This window comes from Amblyomma americanum, chromosome 4 (assembly GCF_052857255.1).
Source record: "Amblyomma americanum isolate KBUSLIRL-KWMA chromosome 4, ASM5285725v1, whole genome shotgun sequence".
Taxonomy (NCBI): Eukaryota; Metazoa; Arthropoda; class Arachnida; order Ixodida; family Ixodidae; genus Amblyomma; species Amblyomma americanum.
In genome coordinates, this window is record NC_135500.1 from 21,530,825 (window position 1) to 21,549,520 (window position 18,696).

The following is an 18,696-nucleotide window of genomic DNA, read 5'->3' on the forward strand; positions in this document are numbered from 1 at the left end:
GGGTAAGGAATTCCATAAGACTATTGCATGGGGGAAAAAGGAGGTACTCATTGCAAGGGTACGGGTGGAAATTCGTGCTAGAGACTGGCTGTGGCTTAAACGGGAAGATCTTCTTAGTGGTGTTGTTAGTAGCTCATGTCTGGACCGTGGGTGATAATAGAATGTGTGAAGAAGGCACAAACGAGATATGATGCGGCGTGATGTGAGGGACGGCAAGTCGGTCTCTTTTCATTGAGGTGACGCTGGAATTTCTTGAATAGTTCGAGGTGATAAATCGTGCTGCGCGGTTTTGAATGGCTTCGAGATTAGCGGCGAGGTATGATGGTGACGGGTTCCAGATGGCTGATGCGTATTCAAGCTTTGGTCTGACGAATGTGAGATATGCTAGTTTTTTAATGTCTGAGGATGAGTCGGAGAGACTACGCCGCATGTAGCCGAGAACGCGTGAGGCTTCGGAGCAAATGGTTTCAATATGTGTAACCCATGATAGCGATGGTGTCATGTGCAGGCCAAGATATTTGTATGATGATGTGTAGGCAACGGGTGTAGAGTTGAGGTAGTAGGGTGTCTTATACCCCTGTCACACGGACACTGTAAAGGTACTTTGAACTAATGCTCCATTACTCTAAGGACGAACGCGCGCTGCCACACGGACGCGCCAAAGGACACCTAGCTCAAAGGAGCTTCGAAACAAGGCAGCTCGAGTTCGTCCTTTGAGGCTTCAAGGGAGTACTCTCTCTCCCAGCGAGATAACAGCATAAATAAATTGAGAAAAGAAACGTTAAATTTTCATTTTATAAATTCACTTCATAAGATTAGTGGTGTTTTAAAATATAAGATCATTTGTTTTGTGGCAGTCTCACCACGCCATACTCTCGTTCCAGATATACGAGCCATTTGGGCTCAGTGTGGCCAGCACTGTGATGTTATGCTCTGTACTTGGAAAATCATGTCATTATTGCAGTTAAAATTGCATTGCTTTAACTAGAGTCACTAAATAAAGACTTAGAGTACCGGCACTCTTTTCTCTTATTGTTCTGTGCCGCCGCCACGATCATTGGTCAGTTTGCATCACGTGATATTTGTTTACACTGCGACGGTTCATGGGGGCTGCCATTTTGTGGCTTATGCGTTTTCAGTCGGGCAACTGTGGTAGTCCTAGTGCTGCGAGTGCTGCCGGTGACCGACTCAGTGACCAGGGATTCCGCGCCTCGCAGCATTTCAGCTGCACAAGAGCATACGAGGATGCCGTTTTGCTGCGTTGTTGGCTGTTTCAACTCGCAGAATGATGGAAAACGCTTCATGCGCTTTCCGCTTTCCATGCCGTACGGCTACGATCCCCGCCGCAGCGCAGGGTGGCTAACAGCGTTGTTTACAAAATGGCCGGGCCAAAGTTAGCGGCGAGGTCGCCGAAGCGGCAATCTACTTGTGCTTTTCCTCTTTCTAGGTGGTCTCTGTAGCGGTGTTTTCTTTGACAGATAGCTCGGCAGCAAAGTTGGCACCGCATCAGGTAAAAGTTCCGTTCCACGCGGGATGCGGACTTCTTTGCCGTCAATGATGTGTATAAAGTCCCTCACAATGCATGATGGCTCGAAATGTAGCTCACACATACAGCAGTTTTCGTCCAAAACCTTATCTTTTCGATGAAGGTTGCGTTCCCACTGCTTCCGTCGGTTCTCATCCTTTGGCACAGCGAAGAGCGACGGCTGATCGCCTTTCGTCCACTGGTATCCCGTTTTGCACCCGGGAGCAAAACAATGCCGTTGACGCCGACGATTCGGCATGACCGTAGTCTTAACGCCGCGAACTCACAAAGAGGAAAAATGCACCGCACAAAAAGCAACAAACAGCTGCAGGCAGCTTGGCGGGACTGCTAGCCGCGCGCGCGGGCGCGCCGAGCCTACAGCCCACGCTACAACAGCGCCACCGCTTACATCCGGGACCTGTCGACACTCGCCGCCTCACTGCATCGTATGGAGCGCGCCGGCTCCTGAACCCACTACCCATATTCTAGAGCACTGTACCGCCGTTACAGTGTACTAGAATAGGGGCAGTGTGTTCAGGAGCGCTTGCCGCTGAGGCGCTTCATGCAGAAAGCACGAGATGGCGCTACAGGAGCATGGGCTGTACGGAACCAACGGCGCAGCGCTGGCGCTGCGCGTTTTTAGAAGTGTTGTAATCATCCTCCGCCTCGAACAGACGTGCAAATGCTCGGAGGATGTGGAGATGCATGCTTGGAACTGACGTTCACATAAGAGATTAATTATATGTGTACTTTAGCGCATCACAACGCTCATTAGACGGATTTATTAACAAACCTGACAGCAAAGGGTTTGGAGACACCGAAATAGTGGGGTAAAGCCGTTAAATCTGTTGAGCCACGCTACAACGTAACCAGAAGTTATTCGAACGTAAAAAAAACATTGATTAATGGGTTTAATATCCGCAAGCAACACTCGCGCTTCAAGTAGCACCGTAGTAAAGGGCTTCGATTGAGTTGAAGCAACTCGGATTCCAGGTGCATTTTCTTGCGCAGTTCGCACTCATAAAAATGCAGCCGCTGTTGTAGAAAACAAAACTGTACACGGCCCAAAGCCAAAGGCCTTCCCTGCTTGGTATTTACCTTCTTTCGCGGTAAACATGGTAAACATTTGTCCCTCGTTCTATCCTCCGGTTCCGCGAATTACCCGCAATGACTGGATTTGCACAGTTTATTCGTGACTTTTATTTACGTCATGAAGAGCTCCCCAACGTCAGGCTCATGTACGAGTCTGAGACACACCAACATCACACATTTGAATGAAAGGAATAAAACAGGTAGGAAAGAGGCCAAGTAAAAGGGATTAAACACAGAAAAAGAGCGAGTACATTTCAATCCAAACAACGGAGACCTACAGCGGAATTAATAGCTTGCAGTATACAAATCCATTATGGCCCGGCACGTTGTGTGAACTCCAGTACACCGAAGGCACATCGAGAGAGCGAAGGCCTAACACAGAGGTTGCCTCAAACAGCTGCGGTTCAAGTGCGTCGCCTTGCAAATATGGCGTGTCAAGTGAAGCGAGTTCCTTTACAGCGTCATTGTGACTGTTTTGTTCAGTACAAGGCCTCTTGGGATCAGCAGAACACACCGTAGGGCTCTTCCGCTTTCTTGGCGCCCGAGGCGTCGGCGTCTTCTTCAATAAATAGCCCGGCGTGTTTGGTAGGAGCGTAGGTACGGCATCCGGCAGCAACTCTGGCTTTCCTCGCGGAATGCGTACCTCTTTCCCCTCTATAATGTGGACGTAATCCCGTAGGATACAAGAAGGATCGAAATGACGCTCGCAGACCGAGCAACTTTCATCAAGGACCTTATCTTTTCGATGCAGGTTTCGTTCCCAAACCTTTCTTTTTCCTTCATCTTTCGGCACGGCGAAGAGGGAAGGCTGCTCGCCTTGGGCCCACTTGTAGCCGGTGTCGCACCCCGGCGCAAAGCAATGACGTTGCCGTCGGCGATTAGGCATTGGCTCTCACTCGCGAACACCGCAGCAAAACATCACACTGCTAGCACTGCCCGTGCGGCCGAAACACCCCGTTTCTTCACAAGCAAGGTGGAGCGCAAGAAGCACGCTGCAAACCGCCGCAACACACGGAGAACGCGTCCGTACAGCCGGTGCGACTGCAGCGCCACCACATACATCCGGGACCTGTCTACGCTGCCGGCTTCACGACGGTGCGTGGCGCGCTCCGCCGCCTGAACACACTGCCCCTATTGTAGTACACTGTACCGCCGTGCTGCAGTGACGGTACTCTAAGTCTTTATTTAGTGACTCTAGCTTTAACATAATACGGTTATAAAACTAATTTACTAAAAAAATGTGACTTATGTATTTATATGTGCAGTGAGGTTTGCAATTTAAATAACGCTTTTCGCCGATGAGGGCGCTAAAAAGTTCTTGCGAAGGTCGTTCCGCGACCGTGTAGCACGGACGAACTCCCTTGAAGTAGTGCTCCTTTGGGAGCGTGTGACAGGGGTATTAATCTGGTTGCGAAGGCGGGAAAATGTCATGACTTTACATTTGGTCGTGTTTAAAGGCATGAGCCATGTTTCACACAAAAGTGAGATTTTTGAAAGTGTCAGCGATAAAAACGCACAATACTGTATTTGTTCTAAGAGTGTAAAGATAAAAAAGAATGCACGCGAAAGAGTTGGTGTAACTAATACAGCAAGAGAAGAGCACATTTTTTAACCGTCACGCCAGCCGTCTTAACGCCCGTCGAGGAAACCAACGACAGCGACGAGTATTCTCTAAAATCAAGGTGCTAATTAAGACCCGGCATCGTCAGATGCCGGATCACGTAAACAGACCTACAGCGTCCGCTGCTTTAGCAAAGCTCTCAACTGCACGATTTTCTCCTGCGTGATTCACTGCTAGGAATCGCACGTCCACGAAGATTAATTAGCCACTAGTTTGCGTACCAAATAACATAATGGAATGACTCACATTTTTCCTTTCCAGTACGACGCCCGCAAGAGCACGACTCGCTCACCCGCGTACATCAGCTCCGCCATCTTTAGACAGCAAGTTAGCCTGCATCGATGTGGACTTCGGCGAAGACTGCTTCGCTATAGTGTACTAGAATTAGGTACACTATAGCTTCGCCTTGAAATGGAACGCGTCCCAAGATGGCGGCTGTCCGGCTAATAAGACTTCTAAGTAGCCGTCTACTTGGGAGTATTGGAACGCAGCCATAGTTAAAGCCACTAACAGTGCGCTTTCGCCTTCAGGTGCCAGGGCAAAAAACTAGATAAAAATGCTTTAAGTCATCTGTGGCAGATGGCAGCACAACGTTGTATTTTTGCTGTTCTTTTTCGTTTTTGTCACACGTGCAAGAAAAATTACACAGCTTTGTCTGAAATGAAAAAAGCTTGTTTTATAATAATCTTTTTATGCACCTGTAGCGGGAGGCAACGTTGGAAGATTGTGGATAATTACAACGGGATAATAGTTTCATAAACTGTAGAACTGCTTTCGTTCACTCATGCTTGGTCTGCAATTAGTAATTGCCTTAGTGCCGCGTGTTTGGTGTATGAAAATACAAATTATTTCGTTCTGTCCGCTCAACCAGTGGGCCGGTGATGATTTAGAAGAAAAAATGTGTCGGCTTTCGGAAAGGCATAGAAAGCCATGGCGGTATTGGTGGCGCTGTGATCGAAAACTTTTGGAAGCGGTTGGCGACGCCGGCGGCGCCGCTGGAGTAGCAGAGAGTTTGCCTCGTCCGCTGGAACTTCCTGCGGTTCCGTCCTAACTAACGTTTTATAGCTACACTGCAACCGATCGTTGGAGGGGTGCCCCTTGAGCGTGTTGTGCACGGTATTTCTTTGCTGCAGGCTTTGTGAACTGTGCGAAAACTTCGTTATAAGCATGCGCCTTCATTACCTTCGAGCTACATCTCCACAGCAACACGTTGACGGTGCGCTTTGACCTCGCCAACTTTTGCGCCTAGGCAAAGTTCCGAACGGGACCAAAATGTTGAGAGACTTCGTTCTAGGTTCTGAAGACATGCTTGCCCACATCGCAAGGACGCCATGCCGGCGAAAGCACTACTCGGGGCCGATGCAATGTAAGTCCACTTAGTGCCGTAGGCGGTATTTGTTTTCGGAATAGGCTGTCGAGCAGCTAGTCTTCTGACGCAGTTTCTGTTCTGCGTTTTTGCGGCATCCAGAGAGGCATCGAAGCATTTTGTTAGCACTGCCGTTGGTCGGTAGCTGGTTTCCCAACATCAACCTTTGTTTTATGAAAGTGTCAGTTGAGAGCTTCAGGTCATGACCAGGCTTTAGCACCTTTGAGTATTGATGTTTACCTAAAGTAACTCCTGAGGTGAGTACGACCGCTTACGAGCCCATATTGGCCCTTGCGTGGGCGTTTGCAAAAAAAAAAAGGCAAGTCGCGGCACAGTTTGAATTAAAGGTCTGCAAAGACTATGCGTGCCGCTGACTTCACGGTGTTGCCACGATTCTTACCTCACGTGCCGCCGAGAAGCCGTCTTGACGCGCGTGTTGCTTCTGTAAGGGGGAAGGAAAGGCGCAGCAACCCTCTCCCTCAAGGCCTGTTCCCCTCAAGTGCGCTTACAGCACGTATGTACTGTATGGTCCATATCGGCGCGCGCATGTGTGTGATTCGGAGCTGGTGTGTTGCCGCGGCCGTGCAGTCAGCCGAAAAATGTGCGTTCGCGGTGAACCTGGCAGGACTTCCATAAGTCGGAGTACGTCAGCAAGCGGCGGCGACATCGCACTCAAGCACAGTGCCAGCACATACGTGTGCGTGCCCGAAAACACGTAAAAACCTGCTTGAATACTTGCTCCTCACATTTTCACCCTGCCAGGGAAGTTCTGGTTACGTCTTCGGCAAGAAGCCAGTTCAGAAAGCTCCACTATGTTGTCCATTGTTGACAGGTTGTCTGTATACACTCTTCCCCTCCTCTGTGTATCTATTATGTATTGCATGCACACTGTGCATTATGTCCATCGTCATGTCATTCTCATGTCTGGTCGACTTTGTAAATCCACTTCATTCTCTTCCTGCTTGCGTAGGCACTCAAAATGCCTGTGAATATAGAATGGCCATGGCACTAGTGCAGTCTTCCGCAACAATGGTCATACTGCAGTCTTATTGTGCCTTTTGTTCTCAACGCCTGAGCTATTTTGAGTGTTCCAGGGCCCGGCCTGTGCCTCATCTCGATCCTACAGCTTAGGCGCACAGCCACTTGAGCTGGCTGACGGCTGTGTGCAGCTAAGCAGCTTAGTTCAATTTGAATTGATTGTTTGCAAATGTCCAGCACCTAGTTCTGTGCAGCACTGCCAAGAGCACTTAGGAGCAAATGACTAACACAGTGGACATCCATGTCTCCATTTATTGGCACTGAGAGATGTGGGACTGGGCAGAAGACAGCAAGTGCATGTGTCAACTTCCAAGGAATTTTTATTCCGAAATGGCGTGATCTTATGCACTGCCATTCATTTTAATTGTGCAGCTTGAATATCCAGAGTAAATGTAACATGGTTAAGAGAGGAAAATGAAGTGACAAAAGTAGTGTGTATTCTGCATGTACTACCATGAGCAATATGAGCAGGAACACAGGAGCGCGTGGCAGATAGCCTCGAACCCTCCATGTTGCATGCACTGTGGCCGCTTTTCGCAACATTGTAGAAAGGGTTGTGCTGTGTTGCCAGCTTATGAAAAACTAATAATGTAACCCCCTTTCCACTTTGTTTCTGACAGCAGCCGCCACCGTATCGCTGCAAGTAGGGTTCGAGGCTATCGGGCATGCGCTGCTGTGTTCCTGCTCGTATTGCTGATGATAGTACCATACAAATTGCAGGTACAGCTCCTTTGCACAGTCTCCTTTTATCCTCGAGCTTGGATTTGCATCCTCATTTGTGGCAGTGAACACAGCTTTGTATGTATTGCTATGGTGCACAGGCAGTCTATTATTAAGGCACCTTCCTATCTGCCAGACACACATGTTACCGCATTTAATTTCATTTTTTACACTGTCGTGGTCTCTAAGGAGTTACAGAAAGGTGTAGGGAAACACAACCACATCAAGAGATGTCGTGAAGTCAAGCAATGGGTCACAGCAGATTTTAAAACTTGAGGGTTTCTAATGGGGACAACCGCAGCAGCCAGGATGTTTCAGTCTTGACTTGTCTTTGGCTCAAAGAAATGGCTCTGTCCAGCAGCCTGGCACTCCTGCTCTTGAATGGAGTGAGATGTGTGAGGGACCAGAGGTTAGCAATTCCTTAACAGCTTCATTACTACAGCAGACTATTTTATAAAAAAATGAACAGCCAAGGTATATAACGTCACGCTTTGGAAAGATGCGGCATATCTCCACCCATCAGTGTGCATCTTTCCGCATAATAGAGGTGATGTGTGCCCATCCTTTCTTCTCTTCATGCTACTGGTGGCTTCTTGGTGTTTTGTACCACAACCCCATTCTTGAGTGTCAGCTTTCTTGTTTAACATGCACATTGTATGATAATCCCTGGAGCAGAGAAAGGTAACATCAATACTAATCTGCTTGTTTTTCCTTTTTCAGTCTGTTCAAAAATCAATGGCAACATACAAGGCTGTAAAAGTGGCCATCATGTGGCTGTATTTTGCTTATCTTCATGTTGCATTGGAATCTTTATATGAGTAGGGATGTTTTCCATAGGATCTTCCGAATTTTATTTCTTTGGATATAGACCAGTATTTTTTGGATATAGACCACAGTGAGAGCTTACTTTTCAGCCAATCCGATTGCAAACTTAAGTGCCTTGACGTGGTTGGTCGCAGTGCAAAACACTGCAAAAGAAAGAAGACGACTGGCTTACAGTGTTGGGCATGCATGTCGAGTGGTAATTGTCATAGCAGACATTCTGTGCATACTGAAAGGAGGATGACAACACAAGTCTTTTAGTATGCCAAAAAAAGGCTCTCTATGTGCTCCTAGTGGGATTTGAACCCATGCTGGCCTGAAGCCAGTAGTAGCCCATGCGGCCATTGCCACCAGGATGCTGTTGATGCATCTAACCATCATTTGTATACACCTTCCAAAGCAGAAAATTTTCATCCGAACAGCCATTTCTTGGCTACACTTGAAAGCTGTATCTGCTACCGAGTGAGCATCGCTTCCTTCCTCCTTGTGAGCTTTCAAAAGGTGACGGACGGTTTACAGTGACAGTCAAAAGAGGGCAAGTGGATGCACATACATTTCAGCAAGTTCGTGAAGCACCTCTAAGCGCTTACAACAGTGCACTTACAGTTAAGCAACAAAGGGGCCTCTGATTCTCCTCTGTGCTTTAAAAATTTCATAACTTTGCCCACTTTGGGCATGTTCCCAACACGCAGCCACAAGTCAGAAATGCAGCAAGCGATATTCCAGTTATTTCTTAGAGCCCAAATTATATCCTACACTTCAGGCCACTGCAGCTGGTGGTGGGGCTTGGATGACTTGAGAGCGAGCAAGTGCCTTCGGAATATGGTGCGTGGCACAGGTTTGGTGTATCAACCACTCAGCAACTGCAGCGATATGTCCACCAAGTTATGTCTGACTGCTTTGATTGAAAAAAGAGCACATCAAATTTTGAAAAAAAAAATCATAAATGATGGGCCCTTCTTGAATGCGAGCAGTGACTGGGGCTACAACCAGCTGTCATTGTGTCGCGTGACGACAAGGAAATAGACTCTGCCTTGGCAGTACGTGCTACCCCCTGAAGTGTGTGTATGTCACCTGGCTCACCACAGGGTCTGCGTTCTATCAGGCCAATGCGCAAACATGCTAATGCTGCATTCTCAGAAAGCAGAGAGTGATCATGCACTCTCAGAAGTGTGATCTCACTTAGTTTTCATCTACATATAGCTATAATTTTAAAAATATGCTATAAAATCATTTCGAACAAATGTCCCAAAGTGTCCAAGGCAAACAAAATTGCATACTTTGTAAGCTGCTGACAACCGTTTTTATATTTCTGTACCAATTTAAGCATGTTATGGCAATCTGGATAAAGCAACAGCATGTCCGCATGCTTGTATGCATGTGTATGGCTGAAGTGCTCTACAAGTTCACTTGAGGACAAATAAGTGTTCCGTACATTTGCAAAGAAGTTGGGTTCCACCATAAGAGGGGAGCACAGATTGTACTCAGTTTGTGGTACCTAGCAGTCTTTTTGGCTGATCTATTTTATCCTCCATAAGCTCTTGCCATAGATGTGTTGTCATTTGTTAGGAGTTGCTGTCCCAGGTTCTCAAACTGGGCTTTGTAGAACTGCAGGGATTTGTGGACATCTTTTTTGTTTATTTATTTATTTAGAAATACTGCCAATTCCAATCAGGATCATTGCAGGAAGGGCAAAAACAGAATTGAACAAAGAAAGTACATAAAAAAGGGGGTGCAACTGTATGTGAACAGAGGCTGTTAAGTTAATAGCAATAATAATAATCGGTGAGGAATGTCATGGGAGTAACAATTAAAATAATAAAAAAAACAATAACGGCAGGATGTATTATACACTAGAAAGCACAATTTTCATTACTTAAGATAGAGCTCTGGAGCCAACGAAATGGTGTTCATAATGCACATTGTAGAGCTAGTAGATGTGCTTCATATGGCTCTAAAAATTTTTCTAAAGATGAGCTGGTTACGCTTAATGGTAGGTTATTCCATTCTCTAATGGGTAATGGAAAAAACAAATGTCTAAAACAGTCTGTGTTGAATCGATATTCTTCCAGTGATTTTGAGTGCTTATGTCTCATTGTTCTTGTTTCTGATTTTGAAACATACCTTGCACTATCTATGTTCACCACGTTGTGCATTAGTCGATAAAGTAGTTTCTGTCATGCAAGCCTGGAACGGTTTTGTAACGTGAGTGTCCCAGTGTTGCTTGTCAGTTTTGTGGGTAATTCAGTTTCAGATTTCAGTTTCAGGTTCAGTTCGCCAAGTATAGGAGGCCTTCTATATAACTGCAGCATGAAGAAAGATGAACACAATGAAAGGAAAGCACTCGCGACACTGACAATCGCTGCTCCGTGTCATTTGTCCAGACAAACGACACTGAGCAGTGATTGTTAATGTCGCGAGTGCTTTCCTTTCATTGTGTTCATCTTTTTTTGTGCTGCAGTTATGTTGAAGCTAAGCAACTAACTTGCCCAAAAGCTCGTCTTACTATAGGAGATCTGTTTTTCTTACTACCATGAATGTATTTTGCCGCTGTCATTTATATACAGAACTCTTAGGCAATCCTCGATGGATCGTTTGAATGCATTAGCATTTTTTATTCCTTCTGATTTTGTTGTAGCTAATGCCCATATATGCGGAATTGTTCATTTTATACTTTACATTCATTAATCGCAGGGAGTCCTCGAACCACTCCCGGCACAGTTGTGTAGCGGTTAAGTGATGCCCCACTGCCCAAGCAGGTGGCAGCCTGCTTGATAGCACGTTGTATGGATGGGATGAGGAAAGGGGTTTTCATTTTTGTCTCAATACAAAAAAAAATGGAATAGACAATGCAGTACAAAGCCTCGTCTCCTTAAAATTCTCAGTGTTAACTGTGGGAGTATTGTAAACAAGGCTACTGAGTTTGAAGGACTTCTGTTGGGTACATAACCCAGATATCTCTATTCCCACTGAAACTTGGTTGACCGATGTAATATACAACAGTGAATCTGTCCCACCTGAAATTAGTCTGTTTAGAAAAGATCGTGGCATCTTCCACAACCATTGTAGAGAAATTACGGGAATACATGAACTCATACATTAACTCATAAAGACGCTGATGAAATTATTTTGTTAGAAGATTTTAATTTATCTAATGCGAACTGGTCCTTTATGTCACACATCAGCTGATGCATCAGCTGATGCGCTCTCGGACATTGTCTTTGATTTTGACATAAGTAGTTGAAGGGCATATTGCGTATAGCTGTATGCGTTTTGTTCCAGTTGTTAAGAAACGAAAAGGTAAAAACCAGTGGATTTCCAGGGAGACACTCAAACTAAGTAGGCAGTTAAAGAGGTTTAAAAAGACAAAATATTGCTCGAACGCTTCACGTTATGGAAATGGAATTTCAGATTTGTCCTCTAAAGTTAAGAGTCAAGTGGCTGCAGACAAAAAACTTTACTGTGGGAAATAATATCGAATGCATTGAATGGCCATTTTAAAACTGTTTTTACTGAAAATGATGGCGCCCTACCATCTCTTGGTGTCTTCTTGTGACGTATGCGAGACCTCACAATTTCAGAACAAGGTATTTTTAACATGCTGTTAAAACTGAATGTAGACAAGTTATCAGGGCCAAACATCATCCTCAATTCGTTTATTAAAAAATATGCAGAGTAGGTTTTTAAGTATTTTCACGTTTTATTTACTAAATCATTACACGACGGTGAACGAATGACTGGGTGACAGCCAGAATCAAACTGTTGCATAAATGTGGAACGAAAGATAGCATTAACTGCTATCACTCGATTTCATTAACATCAACAGCTTGCAAATTACTCAAACACATTTGAATTAATCAAATGCTAAATTTTCTTGATAACCATAATTTTTTTAACGAAATATCAACGCTATTTTAGAAAAAGATTTTTGACGTGTACTCTGCTGATAGAAAAACAATCCACGATTTTCCAAGATCAATTAATAATAATACACAAATTGACGCTAATTCTTGGATTTCTTAAAGGCATTTGACGGTTCCTCACAGTAAGGTACTCCATAAGTTGAATAAAGTTTTCAAAAATAATCAGTTAACAGAATGGATCTCTGCGTTCCTAAGCCACAGAAAACAGTTTGTTTCCTTTCATGACAGTTTATCTGCATCAGTAACGGTGAATTCTGGTGTACCCCAGATTTGGTGTTAGGGCCAGTTTTGTTTCTCCTATATATTACTGATATTGTTCGAGGTATTCCAGTTCACATTGAACTTCCTGCCGACTACTGTGTTTTGTACTCCGAAATTGACACCAGATCTGACCAATGATTGCTGAACAGTCAGCAGCGCTTTAAAAGGGGCCAGTTGGTCATTCATTATTATAGGGGAGCGCTTAACTTCAGTACGGACAAAACAGGCAATACAACACCAGACACCGAGTGCAGACAATCAACTGAGTTTATTTTCGAAGGGGTTCATATTTATACACACCAAATCATAGGAAAAATCCAGGCGTAGAGCAAAAAACCAGCAAAAAAACCACAAGCGAGCATGATACCATGCGATCCGGAAGTGGCTCGACCTTTACCCACAAGTCATGCTTAACCATATTATGCTGCTAAAAGCTTAGAGCTTAGCTGCTTAGGTGTGTATAAATATGAGCCCGTTCAAAAATAAACTCGGTTGATAGTCTGCGCTTGGTGTCTCGTGTTGTATCATCCGTTTTGTCCGTTCTGAAGTTAAGCGCTCCCCTATCATAATACTGAACAGTGGACTTCAGAAGGTTCCTTCTTGGTTTCGCAAACGGCAGATGAGGATTAGCATTAAAAAAACTGCCTTTATGAGAATAACATATAAAAAGAAACCTTTGCACTTCGACTGCAGTATTACTAACACTTTCTCATCTGAAATTAGTAGCTGTAAGTGTTTAGGCTTGTGGATCTCGAATGATCTTAATTGGAGTACATAACTGCAGATGCTAAATGTAAACTTTTTTTCCTCAGACGAGCACTTGAGTTTTCTTCATCTGTTCGCCTCTTAACTTACACATTGGTTATGTTGCCTATGTTAGATTATGCAGTACTCATATGGGACCATTTCACAAAAAAGCTAGCATCGCCAAACTAGACTAGGTACAAAAAAAAACAAAGAAAAGCCGCACATTTTATTTGTAACACATTCACGAGAACCTCCGTTACAGAACTTTTAAAGAGGACTAAACTTCCTCCTCTGACACATAGAAATCGTTGTTCACGATTGAAGTTCTTAAATCACTAATTAAGGGGTATTGCATGATTGACATAACAGAAATCATATTCTTCTCATCCAGATACAGTACTTGGCAATTGCATAATCTCACTATAACTTCTTTTTCCTCGCATAACAACTCTTTCAAGTGTTCATTATTCCCATACACAATAGTGGACTGGAATCAGCTAAAAAATAACATTCTCTGTGCACCAACATTAATAACTTTTTTCTTATCATGTTCACAGTGACATTATTTTGTTTATATTGTGTTTGCAGTCACAATGTTTCAGTTCTTTGGTGTAACCTCATGTTTGATTTTTTTTTGTTAAGCCCAACCTGTACGCTTTGTATTTATTCAATATCAGTTTTATTACCCTGTGCATTTTTCTGTATATGCTGTTATATGTATTACTCATGTACCACACTATTGAAATCACCGCATTGTGAGTGCAGTATTTATAAAATAAATAAAAATAAATACAGCCACAGGTGGGGCTTGTGAGACCCACGTTGCTCTTCTCGAGCATCCTCTCGCCCCTAATCATTAATTTCACTGCCGCCTGCCACGGTGGGCAGTCACCCTGTCCATAAGGTGCACCAACCTGCCTTTTGGTTCGTTTGTGCCAAAACTTTGTGCCTCCATCACTGATGCCTACTTATTTAACCGTTTTACCACCAACCCCGAGCTGTACTGGTCTTGGCAGATTGCACCAATATTGCCAATGATGAGTCACACTCGTCCAGCCCTATGTTTTGCTGCTGCCACCACCAGAGACATGTTATGGTTGCAATATTCAATGCTATATAGCAGTAGTTGTCCATGAAAAACGTTTCACACCTTTAACGCATGTTTTAAGCCTGACAACAGTCATTTTCGCCAAAAACCGCTAATACATTTGGCAATTTTGGTGCATTTTTCGGGAATTAATTTGACGGTTAAAGGGTTACAACTGCCACATCTGGCCATTTTTTGTAAACCCGCCATTCGGTCCCCTCCTTTCTATGATGTTTTTGCGATTGAAAGAAAATCACTGTATAAATTGAATGCTGTTTAAGTTATTGAAATGTTTGAATAATTTTGAATGTGCGCAAAGCAATTCGTTTGTGAAATCAAACCAGAGGATCCTTGATTGATTGTTCAGAATGTGGTGTGACTGGTTGCGACGTATGCTCGATGCAGGCTGGGGGCAGCACGACACTGCTGGCCATGTGTAGGATGGAATGGCCGCCACGCACTGACCGGACCTTGGGTCAAGGTGAGCCCTCTTTGTATGCACTCTTGCTTGGTGCTTCTATTTCTGGTGCAGGCTCTGAAAGGGACCGACAGCTGATCAAAATGTGTTACGAAGTTATGGAAGAAACAAAAAGATTCTGACTCATTACAGAATTGGGCACTCCAGCAATGATGAAACGAGGATTTGGGGTTTAAAATTAGCATTTCAAATTGCATAGTTCATGCTGAAGCAACGACCTGCTATGTTGGTATGTTGGTATTATCGGTGTATCCCATTACATCACCACCTGCTGGTATATTCACTAAAACCTCGTTGATATGTTCCCGGTTCATACATTCAAAGTTGCAGGCAATAAAAATGCCTTGCTTGAAACCTTGACAATACTTTCAAATGTTTTTGAAATTGTGCGTGTCAAAATTTCGTGCTTCCTGCCATCGAAGAAAGGGATCACGTTTGGCTTTTGCACCGTGTGTACCTATGGTATCAGTTGACAAGAAACATGCACTCGCTACAGCTTGAAAGAAAAGAAAAAGCATTGACATTTCAGCACCCATGCAGGTACCTTGGTCGCAATTTGATGAAAGAGCAGGTCGATGCTTTATATGCGGATGGTTTTGCGGATGTATATCTCTGGGAGATTTGCCACATGTCTTGTTAATCATAAGTGGTGTTGACTGGATGTAGAGTGATTCCATGAACAAGCGTTTTGATTGTGCTTTTTTTTTTAGCAATCGCACGTTCTGCATCTTACTCACTGGTATGGTCTGTGTCTTTGTGATGTTCCGCCAAGGCGTTTGAGTGAGTATTACCTTAGGTGATATCACTCAAGGCAGTAGTCTCAGCGACCAGTATGTTTCATTATAGCTTTTCTCACTGTAGCCAAAGGTGGCTTGGCCTGGTAATTTTTGCTGCAGATCCAGCAAGGGCTGCAGGCTGCTTAGTTGATGTTCGGGGGAAAGATGGCAGGCTTCTTGCATTAAAATCCACATGGAACAGACAGGCTAATGTCATTAAATTCTGCTAAAACTTCCCTTCTTTCATTCCACCGCAGGCGCAACCACCAGGATGCAATTTATAGAATTAACAACCCTCCTATTAAAGGGGCCATGACATGGTCATTCTTCATATTGCAGTTTTCTGCTTCAGTAACTAATGCAAGAGCTTATGATTCAATTTCCAGAATTTGGTTGCCGTGGACGCGCTGTATTTTCCAAAAATACAATCGAAATTGAGACCGGGAGACTCCTCCCACCGGCAGCAACTGCCATATTGAAAGCTCTCGTGACGTCACTAGCACATGCACGGAGCAACGTTGCCTGCTCTCGTTGCTGAAATATCCTCAGCGAGGTCTTATTCCCCCATGTACTTTCGCGGGCGATCGAAGTAGCAGTCGTCCCCCATATATGAATGACTGGTACCGCAAAAGCGATAATAACAGTAACGCAGTTTTTCTTCGGTATAGGTAGGGGTCACACTATAGGCCGATGCGACGGCGATCGACGGTTGGTGGGCTGATCGGTACGCAAATGCCGTCACTGACGCACTGGTCTGTCACGCTAGACCGACAACGACGCCATCATGATCAACGATCACGTATCGTAGTAATGTTAAAGAGTCAGCTTAGTGGAAACCAGAAGAGAGTGGTAGCGGACTAGTTGGTATGACATTCTATAAACTTAAGAATTTTAAAACTTAGTGGACCTCATGCTAGCCACGGCGACATACGCGATGTGCGTGTACCAGCGAAGATGTGCTTTCATTCAGTGCCTGCGCATAGAACCGATCGGCGAGGCAAGCGACACGGGCAGAAAACGTTGCATGACAGTGCCGCTCGTCGCCATCGCCTGGGCTTGTGCGGCCGAGCGAAAGCTTCACGCCCGGTGAGGCGATGGCCAGAAAAACTGTGCTTGTGTACCTTTTCCGTATCGAAAAAAGCGAAACAAGCGGCTACATATCATATCTTCACACTTTGTTACTAATCACTGACGAACTTTTGCCATATTCTTGAATTTCGGTTGACGGTGGACCGCCGGCCCCTTTCTTGACGAGGCATGTAGAGTACGCAGGATTTGTGTGCACGATTTCTACGATTTCGAAGAGTGAATTCGCAAATTTTAGCGCCTGAAAATAGCTGGCGAGCGTAGTTTTGGCTACAGTGCCCTCAAAGCGATGACTGCCTACATTGCAGGACGCGAGTACAATAAGGGGAAAGTGCCGGTATATGTGACCCGGCCTGCATAGCATGTGCAGAAGGCCGCCGGCAGCAGCCGTCGGCGTCGACTGTGGACAACAAATCTGGTTGTTTTCATTAATTCAAGTAGTGTCCGAACGTATTTTTAGCTAAACCGATCTAAAATTAAATTTTGGTGACATAAGAGAAAGCAGATACAATTAGCAGAAAGCGCCGGTATATCCTACGCGAAGTGTTTCCCAAGGAGGCGATATAGCATCATCGACGTTTATTGCAGTGTTGTCATGGTGTGTAAATGAGTAAAAGTGCAATTTTTGAGCAAGAGTACGTAATATTTAAGATAAGGATAACCCACCTGGCTTTTTATGCCACAGAAACGAGCAGGACTGTTTGCGCATAGCCATGTAAACAACCTCAGCGTAGGGCTGCAGTTGTCGTAATCGTCGCACTCCTAGGGCACAATGAGCACGCACAGCAAAATGCTGTAATAATATTTCGAAGTGCTCATTTAGACGGCGGCGACTATTCATCGGTGCGGACAGTGAAAGCATTCGAGTCACTTAGGGTTTTGCAAACTGCTTGGTCCCTGGAAAAACGTTCTCTGAGTCGAAGGAAATTTATGTTTGACTTACAAACGTGTATATGCAGTGCGGAAGTCATCGCACTCGGCACTTTTCTGTGCTCCTTTCGTGTCTCAAAGTTACTGTAGTGCACCTTTTGATAATCGGAGTTTAATTGTCAAGCGATGAATAGCGGACAAGAACTTGGTAGCTAGCTACAAAACACCGCTTCGCACACGGCGCACATAGGCGGCACAGCACGTGCCGCTTTTCACATACGGGAGCACTTAACTGCTCAAAAGAGACCACACTCATAACAAAGGAACAGCATGCTTCTAAGCGTAAATAATAAAGCAGGGGTCCATCGATTTCTGTTTCCTCAACAATCGGAAAGTGGGCGCCACGAGCAAGTCTGCTTTCCCAAGGATCACTCGGCTTGCGTACTAAGTTGAAGGGTAGATACTTGGGCTTGTTGATTCATTTCAAGGGTAGAATTCATAGCGCAAAAAAGACAGGGACACAGAAAGATGACACCACAAGCGCTTGGAAGTTAGCGCTTGTGGTGTCATCTTTCTGTGTCCCTGTCTTTTTTGCGCTATGAATTCTACCCTTAAGTTGAAGGCTTCCCAAAAGAGAACACAGAAAATGCATTTTATTTCGCTAGGCTAAAAAAAAAAAAAAACTTTTTTAGCGACCGCTGTCTACGGTGTGCATGCAAGCACCTCAACAGCTCGCAGCAGACGACGCATGGCGTGTATGCGCTCGCGACGTCAGCGATCAGATGTTGCCAGACCAGCAAGCAGTTCGCAGAAAAAACGAAAAAAATTCATTTTAAAAATTTTTACTTCAGAGAATCAACTGAAAATTGGTGAATTGTAATTTAACCTGTTGGGAATTAAAGGCGATAAGCAGGGCATGCGTGAAAATAGGCTGTCATGGCCCCTTTAAATCAGTAGATTCTTATAAATATTTCGGTAAAAGTCTAACCTGGTCGCAACACGTTCACCATGTAACAAATTCAGCTAATCAAGTTTTAGGGTACCTGCGCCGTAACCTTGCCTTAGCACCGCATTCCATAGAATTGCTTGCCCACGTAACATCTGTACGGTCGAAATTTGAGTTTGCATGCGCCGCCTATGATCCTAACTTTGCTAACCTGATTGACACGCTCGAATCAGTCCAGAATCACGCTGCAAGATTCGTTTGTTCTAATTTTTCATACCACACTAGCATTTCCGCACTGAAGTCTCAGCTTAATCTCGCCACATTGGCCTGTCGTCGCA

General features: G+C 44.7%; 1 protein-coding gene across 3 annotated transcripts in view; it reads left to right on the forward strand.

Annotated features, from left to right (window-relative positions):
* Window positions 1-5,214: 5,214 nt before the first annotated feature.
* LOC144127832 (transmembrane protein 117-like) overlaps window positions 5,215-18,696 on the forward strand; it is a 113,370-nt gene continuing 99,888 nt past the window's right edge. Inside the window, exons 1-2 of one of the 3 annotated variants that reach the window (XM_077660790.1) lie at window positions 5,215-5,604; window positions 14,608-14,683. In XM_077660790.1, coding sequence (XP_077516916.1) covers window positions 14,635-14,683 — 49 coding nt within the window. In that variant the 5' untranslated portion in view covers window positions 5,215-5,604; window positions 14,608-14,634. Of the gene's footprint in view, window positions 5,605-6,233; window positions 6,320-7,268; window positions 7,363-14,607; window positions 14,684-18,696 lie in introns of those variants that run through there. The other 2 variants (XM_077660789.1, XM_077660788.1) reach the window with 2 other exon arrangements.